The sequence below is a fragment of the Sciurus carolinensis genome, chromosome 4 (genome assembly GCF_902686445.1).
Source record: "Sciurus carolinensis chromosome 4, mSciCar1.2, whole genome shotgun sequence".
Lineage (NCBI taxonomy): Eukaryota > Metazoa > Chordata > Mammalia > Rodentia > Sciuridae > Sciurus > Sciurus carolinensis.
The window spans coordinates 113,264,254-113,275,505 of record NC_062216.1 but is presented as its reverse complement, the minus strand read 5'-3'; the positions used below and the strand labels follow the sequence as shown (position 1 = coordinate 113,275,505).

The window sequence follows — 11,252 nt, the reverse complement described above, 5'->3', positions numbered from 1 at the left end:
TCCTGATACTCCATACAGTGCCCAGAATTTATAACCAAATCTTTTGGTTTTACATCTTATAATTTGGCAAATTGTATCTGTAATAGGTGATAATCATTTCATCCACTATTAAAGATTCTTCAAAGATACCAAATTTCATGCATGACTTTTGAATCATATTTATTAGAGGATAAATTTTAAAGTGTTTATCTTCACTATTCTCTTGCCATTCATTATGGACCATACTTTTCAGTTTCTAGAAAACAATTTATCTTTCTTTTTTTGTACTGGGGATTGAACCTAAGGGTGCTTTACCACTGAGCCACATCCCCAGCACTTTTTATCTTTTATTTATTTTATTATTATTATTTTTTTGGGTGCTGGGGATTGAACCCAGGGCCTTGTGCTTGCACGGCAAGCACTCTGCCAACTGAGCTATCTCCCCAGCCCCTATCTTTTATTTTGAGATAGAATTTTATTAAGTTGCTCAGGCTCAAACTTGAGATCCTCCTTGTCTCAGTTCCTTAGTCACTGGAATTATAGGTGTATATGCTTGGTTCAACCATTAATCATTTGAAATACGGTGCATTCCTCGAAACAACACTAACCTATATCTAGAAAATAGAATGCATATCTTATGTTACATATCAGGTACTTAATATTTTGTTCAGTTGAGCTTTAATAAGAACTTGTGCAGTAAAGTTTATGCCATTTTCACAATGAACTTAAAAAATATTTTCAAGCTGGATACGGTGGTACACACCTGTCATCCCAGCTACTCAAGAGACTGAGGCAGGCCAGGTGCAATGGCCTATGCCTGTAATCCCAACAGTTTGGGAGGCTGAGGCAGGAGAATTGAGACTTCAAAACCAGCCTCAGCAATTTTGCAAGGCCCTAAGCAACTCAGCGAGACCCTGTCTTAAAATAAAAAAATAAATAGAACTGAGGATGTGGCTCAGTAGTTGAGTGCCCCGGGTTCAATCCCTTGTGAAAAAAAAAGAAAAGAAAGAGAGAGAGAGAGAGAGAGAGAGAGAGAGAGAGAGAGAGAGAGAGAGAGAGAGAGAGAGACTGGGGCATTAGGATCACAAATTCAAGGCCAACCTCAGCAATTTAGGGAGGCACTGTCTCAAAAAAATAAGAAGTTCTGGGGATGTAGCTCACTGGTAAAGTGCCCTGGGATTCAATCCCCAGTACTACTAATAAAATAAAATAAAATAAAATAAAAATTTAAAAATAAATAATAAAAACCGGGCATGGTGGTGCACACCTATAATCCCAATGACTCAGGAGGCTGAGGCAAGAAGATTGTGAGTTCAAACCCAGCCTCAGCAACTTAGCGAGGACCTATGCAACTCAGTGAAACGCTGTCTCTCATTTTTATGGGTTGGGGATGTGGCTCAGTGGTTAAGTGCCCCTGGGTTCAATCCCTGGTACAGTCTGCCCCCCCCATAATAAATAAATAATAAAAAGGGCTGAGGATGTAGCTCAGTGGTAAAGCACTCTTGGGTTCTAACCCCAGTGAGGGAAAGGCAGGTGCAGCCCTGAAGCTGAAGTTCCACCTTTTTCCACTTAGGAGCTGTTCTGCCTTGAAAAAGTTATTTAACTTCCCTCTAGGCTGAAATACATCCTCAAGACGCTCTAATGGCTCCCCTTCTCACTAAGGGTAAAACCAAAATCTTTTCCCCCTAATATTTCCCCTTTCCCTTCAACAAAAATATAAAACCCCCTGTCCTCTGGCCTTCTGCTGCTTCTCTCACCTCATCCTCTATTACCCTCTTTCCTTTCCCATCTACACTGGCTACCACCCTGGCCTTTTTTTTTTTTTTTTTTTTTTTTTTTGCAGGTGGGGGCAGTACTAGGGTTTGAACTCAGGGGCACTCAACCACTGAGCCACATACCCAGCCCAATTTTGTTGGTTTTTGTTTTATTTTGTTTTTTGTTTTCATTTAGAGACAGGGTCTCACTGAGTTGCATAGCACATCGCTTTTGCTGAGGCTGACTTTGAACTCTTGACTCTCCTGCTTCAGCCTCTGGAGCCTCTGGGATTACAGGTGTGCCCCACTGCACCCAACTCCACCCTGGCCTTTCCATACTGTTAACTGCAAGGGTTTTTCTCCAAAATACACCTTGTTCCCTCCTTCACCTCTTGTAGTTCTCTGTTCAAATGTCAACTTAGCAGAGCCATCCTTGACCATGCCGTTTAAAACAGCAGCATGACCATCTCTACCCCAGTAATCTATCTGCTCTCCTTCCAACTCTCTATTCTCCTTTGCTGCTTTTTCTCCATAGCACTTAACACCATCTGGAATACTATATGTTTTACTTGTTTATTTACTATTTCTTCTCCTACAGATTTTTTTAAAATCTATTTTTATTGTAAACAAATGGGATACATGTTGTTTCTGTTTGTACATGGAGTAACAGCATACCATTTGCGTAATCATACATTTACATAGGGTAATGATGTTTGATTCATCTGTTATTTTTTCCTTCCCCCCACCCCTCCCACCCATCTTTTCCCTCTATACAGTCCCTCCTTTCTCTCCTTCCTCCACTCTTGCCCCCCTCCCACCCCCCATTATGTGTTATCATCTGCTTATCAGTGAGATCATTTGCCCTTTGGATTTTTGAGATTGGCTTATCTCACTTAGCATGATATTGTCCAATTTCATCCATTTGCCTGCAAATGCCATAATTTTATTATTCTTTATAGCTGAGTAATATTCCATTGTGTGTGTGTGTATGTGTGTGTGTATATATATATATATATATATATATATATATATATATATCTCAATCTCACAGTTTCTTTATCCATTCATCAATTGAAGGACATCTAGGTTGGTTCCACATTCTGGCTATTGTGAATTGAGCAGCTATGAACATTGATGTGGCTGTATCTCTGTAGTATGCTGATTTTAAGTCCTTTGGGTATAGGCCGAGGAGTGGGATAGCTGGGTCAAATGGTGGTTCCATTCCAAGTTTTCTAAGGAATCTCCACACTGCTTTCCAGAGTGGCTGCACTAATTTGCAGCCCCACCAGCAATGTATGAGTGTACCTTTTTCCCCACATCCTCTCCAACACCTATTGTTGCTTGTATTCTTGATAATCACCATTCTAATTGGGGTGAGATGGAATCTTAGTGTAGTTTTGATTTGCATTTCTCTTATTACTAAAGATGGTGAACATTTTTTCATATGTTTGTTGATTGCTTGTAGATCATCTTCTGTGAAGCGTCCGTTCATATCCTTAGTCCATTTGTTGATTGGGTTATTTGAATTCTTCGTGTAGAGTTTTTTGAGTTCTTTATACGTTCTGGAAATTAGTGCTCTATCTGAAGTATGAGTGGCAAAGATATTCTCCCACTCTGTAGGCTCTCTCTTCGCATTGCTGATAGTTTCCTTTGCTGAGAGAAAGCTGTTTAGTTTGAATCTATCCCAGTTATTGATTCTTGCTTTTATTTCTTGTGCTATGGGAGTCCTGTTAAGGAAGTCTGATCCTGAGCCAACAAGTTGAAGATTTGGACCTACTTTTTCTTCTATAAGATGCAGGGTCTCTGGTCTGATTTCAAGGTCCTTGATCCATTGTGAGTTGATTTTTGTGCAGGGTGAGAGATAGGGGTTTATTTTCATTCTGTTGCATATGGATTCCCAGTTTTCCCAGCACCATTTGTTGAAGAGGCTATCTTTTCTCCAGTGCATATTTTTGGCACCTTTGTCTAGTATGAGAAAATTGTATTTATTTGGGTTTGTGTCTATGTCCTCTCTTCTGTACCACTGATCTACCTGTCTATTTTGGTGCCAATACCATGCCGTTTTTGTTATTATTGCTTTGTAGTATAGTTGAAGTTCTGGTATTGTAATACGCCCTGTTTCATTCTTCCTGCTAAGGATTGCTTTAGCTATTCTGGGTTTCTTATTTTTCCAGATGAATTTCATGATTGCTTGCTCTATTTCTGTAAGGTACATCATTGGGATTTTAATTGGAGTTGCTTTGAATCTGTATAGCACTTTTGGTAGTATGGCCATTTTGACAATATTAATTCTGCCTATCCAAGAACATGGGAGAGCTTTCCATCTTCTAAGGTCTTCCTCAATTTCTTTCTTCAATGTTTTGTAGTTTTCATTGTAGAGATCTTTTACCTCTTTGGTTAGATTGATTCCCAAGTATTTTATTTTTTTTGAGGCTATTGCAAATGGAGTTGTTTTCCTCATTTCCCTTTCAGCTGTTTCGTCACTTGTGTATAAAAATGCTTTATATTTATGCGTGTTGATTTTATAGCCTGCTATTTTGCTGAATTCATTGCTGAGGTCTAGAAGTTTTCTGGAGGAGGTTTTTGGATCCTCTAAATATACAATCATGTCATCAACCTCCCTACAGATTTTTATCTGTTTTGTTTACCTGTGTTTCTAATGCTTAAAGCATTATGTAATAAATATTCCATAAATATTCTATGAATAAATGAATGCATAAATTAATCCATGAAATTATTGACCCATCCTAACTGTTAACATTTACTAGTTATTATGTACCTAAGCTCTTTTTTTTTTTTTTTTTTTTTTTTGGGTGCTGGGGATCGAACCCAGGGCCTTGTGCTTACAAGGCAAGAACTCTACCAACTGAGCTATCTCCCCAGCCCCTACCTAAGCTCTTTTTAAGAAGTCCTGGTTGCTGTGCACCATCGTGCACACTTGTAATCCCACCGGCTTGGGAGCCTGAGGCAGAAGGATTGTGAGTTCAGTGCCAGCTTCAGCAACTTAGTGAGGCACTGAGCAACTCAGTGAGACCTTGTCTCTAGATTTTTAAAAAATGTATTTTAAAAAGGGCTGGGGATGTGACTCAGTGATTAAGTACCCCTGGGTTCAATCCCAGTACCCCAAAAAAAAAAGTCTGGACTGAGTGATGTGGGTCAGTGGTAGAGCACTTGCCTGGAATGTGTGGGGCACTGGGTTTGATCCTCAGCACCACATAAATAAATAAAATAAAGGTATTGTGTCTGTCTACAACTAAAATTTAAAAATAAATTAAAACCCTGGGTTCCATCCCAGCACTGAAAGAAAAAAAAAATACTGGGCCAACTGCTATAGATGAAATATCTCATTTAATTTTCCCAATAACCTATAAGATGGATACTACATTATCTCCCAGAGTTGGACAGGTTAGTTCACATCTCCAGAGTCCCATGGTAAGAGGTAAAGTAGGAACTGGAACCCAGATCTTTCTAATTCTGTGCTCACTTGGTTTCTGAGAAAATTAAACGAGCCTAGCTACCTGCATAGTGATCAGTAAATGTTGGTTTTGTTAATACTAATGCTTGGAGATTGTAGTATGCAAGGGTCAGGGATGACATCCTGAGAAAAACTTTCTTAGGATAAACATCTGATTAATATCTTACAAATCCCAAAGTATCTTCACTACTAGCTGTCAAACTACTGACAGAAAGCGTAGAAAGGGGTTATTATTCCCAGGCTCTCATCCAGAAATATTAATATAAACTCATGACTTCTCCAAGGTCACTCAGTTACTGGGGGAATTGGGAACTGAGTGCCCTCCATCCTATTGCTGAGAATCAGCCTTTTGAACTCATGACATGTTTCTAATTTCTAGATGGTCTTTTCTTTGGATATGGAGATTGTCCCGGATAAAGATAATGAATATAATAGGATGACTTTTCATTTTTTGCTTTCTGTTTCACAGGGCAGAGACCAATTTTCTACCATTATCATATTGCATTTTGCTTAGAAGCATTTAACAGAGACCAAAAGCAAGATTATATTATTCTGGATTATCTTAGTTTACTGTAATACATAATCAAAATATTTGTGGAATATTTAAGGTTGTCCTGGCCCCTCAGAGCTGTGAGGCATAGTTGGGAAAAATCCTAATGGGAAATTGTGTGTGGAGGACTGAAAGGGTATGGTGCTGGGGATTGAACCCAGGGCCTTCTACTTGCAAAGCAAGAACTCTACCAACTGAGCTATATCCCCAGCCCTACAGTCCATCTCTAGGACATACTTCTGATGGTGGGAAGGGAGGGCTAGGACCTGTATGTAAGGAACCATGGGGGGAGTCCTGGATCTCAGGATATTTGGGAAGGACACTCTGGGAGTTATTGGAAACCAGGCTTACAGAGGAACTTCATTTAAAACTTTTATTATGAAAATGTTTGAAACACATACAAAGATAGCATTGTTCTGTGAACCCACATATACTTAATTCAACAGTTACGAATTTTGTCACTTTTTATTCCTTCCACTCTTTTCTTTCTGTCCTTAATTCTCTTCTGAAATATTTAAAATTAAAGAAGTTGCTTTACTCCATACATCAGCATCTGTCTCTAGGAAATAAGGACCTTTTCTTATATAACTTCAGGGCCATTTTTTTTCAGGACCGTTTTTACAACTAGCAAAATTAGCACTGACTCCTTGGCATCATAAATACCCAGTCCACAAGTAAATGTTTCCAACTGTCTGAAAATGTATTTTTTTAAAAAAATTTTTAGTTGTTGATGGACCTTTATTTTATTCATTTATTTATATGTGGTACTGAGAATCAAACCCAGTGCCTCACACATGGTAGGCTAGGCAGGTGCTCTACTACTGAGCAATATCCCCAGCCCTGAAAATGTATTTTTATAGTTGGCTTTACAAATCATGAACTGAAAGAAATTCATATGTTCTGTGTGTTCTGTGTAAGTAGCGAGTCTTTTGTGTGTGTGTGTGTGTGTGTGGTGCTAGGGATTAACCCAGGGCCTCACACACATACTAAGCAAGGCCTCTACCACTACAAGCTACACTTCAGCCCTATAGTTGTCTTTTTAAGTCCCTTCTCACTCTCCCGGCATAAGCCATTGACTACTTAAGGAAACTGGGTCAGATTTCCTTTAGAATGTCCCACATTTTGGGTGTGTCTGCTTACTTCCTCATGTGTCATTTCTCATGGACTTCCATCTCCTGAATTTCCCATTAAATGGAAGTTAGCTCTGGAAGTTTAATCAGATTCATCTTCATTCTTGTCTTGGTTTTCTCCTTGTTTGGGAAGAACCCTTCCTCAGTGCCGAGTGCTTCAGACTATCACATCAGGAGGTCCCCAGCATCGGGTTGTGTCGCTTTTTAGCGATGCTAAGACTCATCAGCGGACTCAGATGGTGGCACCTTGGTTCTTCCATTGCAGAGTTCTCCACCCGTCATCATCTTTGATTCATCCATACATGATTCTTGCTTTAATTCACTGGGAATTGCAAAATGGTGACTTTTTCCTCATAATCCTTCTACATTAGCTGGATTTCTTCTTTAAATAAGAGGCTTTCTCCACCAATTAGAGCTATTTGGCTATCCTGAAACATAGTTTATATAGAACAGGCAGCATAAATCATAAATGCTTAATTCAATTTTTTTCCTATAGTATATATATATATATATACTTTGTGCTTGCAAGGCAAGTACTCTACTGACTGAGCTATCTCCCCAGTCCCTCGAGCTTAGGATTTTGAGCATGCTAAGCTACACCCATGGGCCACTTTTTCTTTTTAATTGCCAACTTTCAGAATAAGAAGTTCAGGGGCTGGGGAGATAGCTCAGTCGGTAGAGTGCTTGCCATATAAGCACAAGGCCCTGGGTTCGATCCCCAGCACCCAAAAAAAAAAAAAAAAAAAAAAAAAAAGAAGTTCAAAGAGGCATCATTTCTATTTTTTTTTTTTTTTTTTTTTGTGGTGCTGAGATAGAACCCAGGACCTTGATCATTACTAGGCAAGTGTTCTTCCACTAAGTTATATCTCCTTTCCTGAAATATCTTTTTTTTTTCTTTCAGTACTAGGAATTGTACCTGGGGGTGCTCTACCACTGAGCTACATCCTGAGGCATTTTATTTTTATTTTGAGACAAGGTCTTCCTAAGTTGCCAAGGCTGGTCTGCAGCTTATGATCCTCCTGCCTTAGCCTCCTGAATTGCTGGGATTACAGGCTTGTGCCACCTTGCTGAAATATTATTTCAAAAAATGGTTGGGCTTAGCTGGGCACGGTGGTGCATGCCTATAATCCCAGTGACTTGGGCAACCTGAGGTAGGAGGATTGCAAGTTCAAGGCCAGTCTCAGCAAAGTGGTGAGACCCTCAAAATTAAAAAAAAAAAAAAAAAGTCTGAGGATATGGTTAAGTGGGTTCAATTTCCTGGTACAAAATAAAAAATAAAAATAATGATGATGATGATGATGATGATGATGTTTGGGCTTAGAGCTGAACAGGAATGGGTGGCCTGGGTAGAACCTGGGGAAGGCGGTGGGGGGCAACTTTGATGGTTGGGCCCGCCCCTCGCTCACTCCAGTGCATGGTATGTAATACAGACACTGGAGAGTCAGTGTCCTGGCCCTTGGACAGCGATGATATAGACAGGGCACAGATCTGGTTTGCTTTGTTGTGCAGACAGCTGAAGGACCCAGGAAGGAGACACAAGGGCAGAGAGAGGGAGAGTAGGTGAGAGGGAGAGAGGAGAGGAGAAAGAGAGATAGGAGGGGCTGGGACTGTAGCTCAGTGGTAGAGTGCTTGCCTAGCATGTGTGAGGTACTGGGTTCAAACCTTAGCACCACGTAAAAATAAAAGAAAGTATCGTGTCCATCTACAACTTAAAAAAAAAAAATAAAGAAAAGAAAGAGAGATAGGAAATGATAAAATAGCAAGCACAGAAAACCGGAAGAGAGACAAATTCAGAAAGGGAAATAGAAACAGAAGAGATCAAGAATGAAATGGCACCCAGAAGCAGAATAAACAGAAGAGCAGAGAGATGTGAAGTGAAGAGAAGACCAAGGAAGAAAATAGTCATGAAGGCAGGGATTGAGACAGGGAAGGGGGAAAGAAAAAGACATATATGTTTTTAAATCAGGAGAAATAGAGAATGGGGAAGACAGATGTAGATAGACACAAGTTTGATGACGTTAAAATGTCCCAGTGGAAACAGGTATGGAGAGAGTGCAGTATAAATGTAGGGAAAAAATAAACAGAGACAGAAAGAAAAGAACATATTGGCTAAATTATATTGCTATATTGTGTGCATGTGTGAATGTTAAACAACAAATTCCATCATTAGGTACAATTCTGCACCAATAAAAAAAAAAAAGTGAAAAAAAGAACAAGATAAAAAAAAGTGGTGGGGGAGAGTCCTAGAATAGGAGTGAAGAAAAAAGAAGACTGAAATAGGAACCAGAGAATATGAGAAACATGGAGAGGGCTTAGGGTTTTTGGCCTAGAAGCAGGCCCAATAGATACCTGAGTTTCTGACTACCAGATGTCTCTTGGTGACTTCTCCTGTCTCCCAGCCCCTACCCCAGGGACAGGGGACTTACTTGACCCTGAGTCAAGGGTCCCCAGTTTCCTTCATCCCCATGCTAGATGAGATGGTTATCATAGATGGGATTACTGCTACAAGATTGAGGTCATAAGGCTGAGAGCTCTGAGAGATTTAAAAAACAAGATATCCAGGCAGAGGGTTCCTGGCGAAAAGTGAAGGACCAGGGAAGGATGGCAAAGCTATTCAAGGAGGGAGGATCCAGGGGCCCTATCTGCTCAGGTACCACTTCTGGGCCAAGGGCTGCTGACCTCTTTACCTGATTCAAAATGGTCAAAGGTTCAGAAACTGTTGGGGCAAGTAGGGGTATGGATAAGGTCCAAAGGACCAGAGTGGCCTCCAAACAAAGGCTCAATCTTTTTTTTTTTTTTTTTTTTTTTTTTTGCGGTGCTGGGGATTGAACCCAGGGCCTTGTGCTTGCAAGGCAAGCACTCTACCAACTGAGCCATATCCCCAGCCCCAAAGGCTCAATCTTAACCGTATGAATTACAGAGGAGACAGTTTCCACTGAAGGCTTCCACTGGAGGGTGGAGGGAAGAAATAGCCAATTTGCTTACCTTCAGGGGCTGTCAGGGCGCTTCACTTTCCATTCCAGAAGTTGCAGAGGAGGAGGTTCTGGAACCAGCATGAGCACGCCCAGAAACTATCTTCAAAGCAGACTCTCCCTGTCCCCCAGGCCTGGGGGAGAGGGGTTCTGTGTAGCCTGCTGCCTTTCCTTGCCTGGGTAGGGGTCCAGCTGATCCCTCTCCCGACTCTTCTTAGAGCTCCTATCTGAGAAAGCAACTTCAGAAGTGCTCCACCGTCTCTCAGAGGGCAGCAGTTCACCTAGACAATCAGACATCGCCCCTGAGATGGGCGCTGTCTCCTTAGGCAGAAGTTACAGCAACCAATGGAGCCTGGAAGCCCCCATGTGGTCCCTTGGCTACATCCACAGCTATCACTACAGCCCAGGTGGGAACTCCGGGAACTTCGACAGGCAGCTTGGCCCTTGGAACAAGGGTAAATGGGGCAAGAGGAGGGGTGGCAGCAGGTCAGGGGTGGACCGGAGCAGGGGACACAGGAGGTATGGGGACAAGTCAAGGGAGGACAGGCAGGGCAAGGAGGGCAAGGGCAGGTGCAGGGTGGCCCAGGGAGGCTGGGACAGGATGGGCAGGTAGCTGCGTAAGAGGGACAGGCAGTGCAGGAGTAGGAGGGAAGGGGACAGCCAGGGCAGGAGCAGGTACAGGAAGAGGGGGGACAGGGCAGGCAGGGAGAGGCAGCTGGTGCACCGTGACCAGAGTGGGTAGGGGGCTCTTGGTAGGAAACCTTCTTTTTCCTAGGCCCCAAGCGTAGGCCCACAGAGAAGTCCATCCAGCTGTAGGAACAGGCAGGCTGGGACCTGGGTTGAAGGGAGGGCAGTGGGGAGTAGGAGGGATGGACTGGGGGGGGGGCAGGATTAAATCTAAGACACGTTGAGCCTTGCAGATCCTGCAGGGAGTTCAACCCTCCCCTTCCAGATCTGCCCAGCAAAGCTCCCCTGCCACCCTCCCTGCCATTGACAATCCTCTAACTGCACCAGACCAGAACATGTTCTTCAAACAGGACGTGCACTTTCATGCCCCCAGTCCTTTGTTCACACTGTTCCTTCAGCTTGGAATGTCCTTCCTCTCTTCTTCACCTGGCCAGGTCCTATATCTCTGAAGCCTTCCCCTCTATTTAATCATAAAGAATTTCTTATACTCTAGGCCCTGACACCTGCCTGAGTTTCTCCAACCCTGGTGGCCAGAGCTACTGCTTCAGAGCCCCAAACAGCTCCCAGAGGGGGCTCAGGGAGGCAGTAACATCAGTAGAAGCACTCTGAGAGACTTGAGTCAGGGATGATGTTGGGGTATTAGGATGCCTGTGTTCTGGGAGTTTCCAGAGAGAGCAAGTCCTAGGTGTGGGCGTGGGGGTGCCT

General features: G+C 42.3%; 1 protein-coding gene across 1 annotated transcript; it reads right to left on the bottom strand.

Moving 5' to 3' along the window:
* Positions 1-5,163: 5,163 nt before the first annotated feature.
* On the bottom strand, positions 5,164-10,676 carry LOC124982331 (sperm mitochondrial-associated cysteine-rich protein). The gene is made up of 2 exons (XM_047548774.1): positions 9,874-10,676; positions 5,164-7,316 (listed from the first exon to the last, which is right to left on the bottom strand). Exon 1 carries the CDS (start codon positions 10,664-10,666, stop codon positions 10,142-10,144), a length of 525 nt encoding a protein of 174 aa, XP_047404730.1. The 5' UTR covers positions 10,667-10,676; the 3' UTR covers positions 5,164-7,316; positions 9,874-10,141.
* Positions 10,677-11,252: the final 576 nt, after the last annotated feature.

Bases quoted from the DNA above. Each gene is read 5' to 3' on its own strand.
- LOC124982331 (XM_047548774.1), bottom strand. From the start codon at position 10,666: ATGGACTTCTCTGTGGGCCTACGCTTGGGGCCTAGGAAAAAGAAGGTT.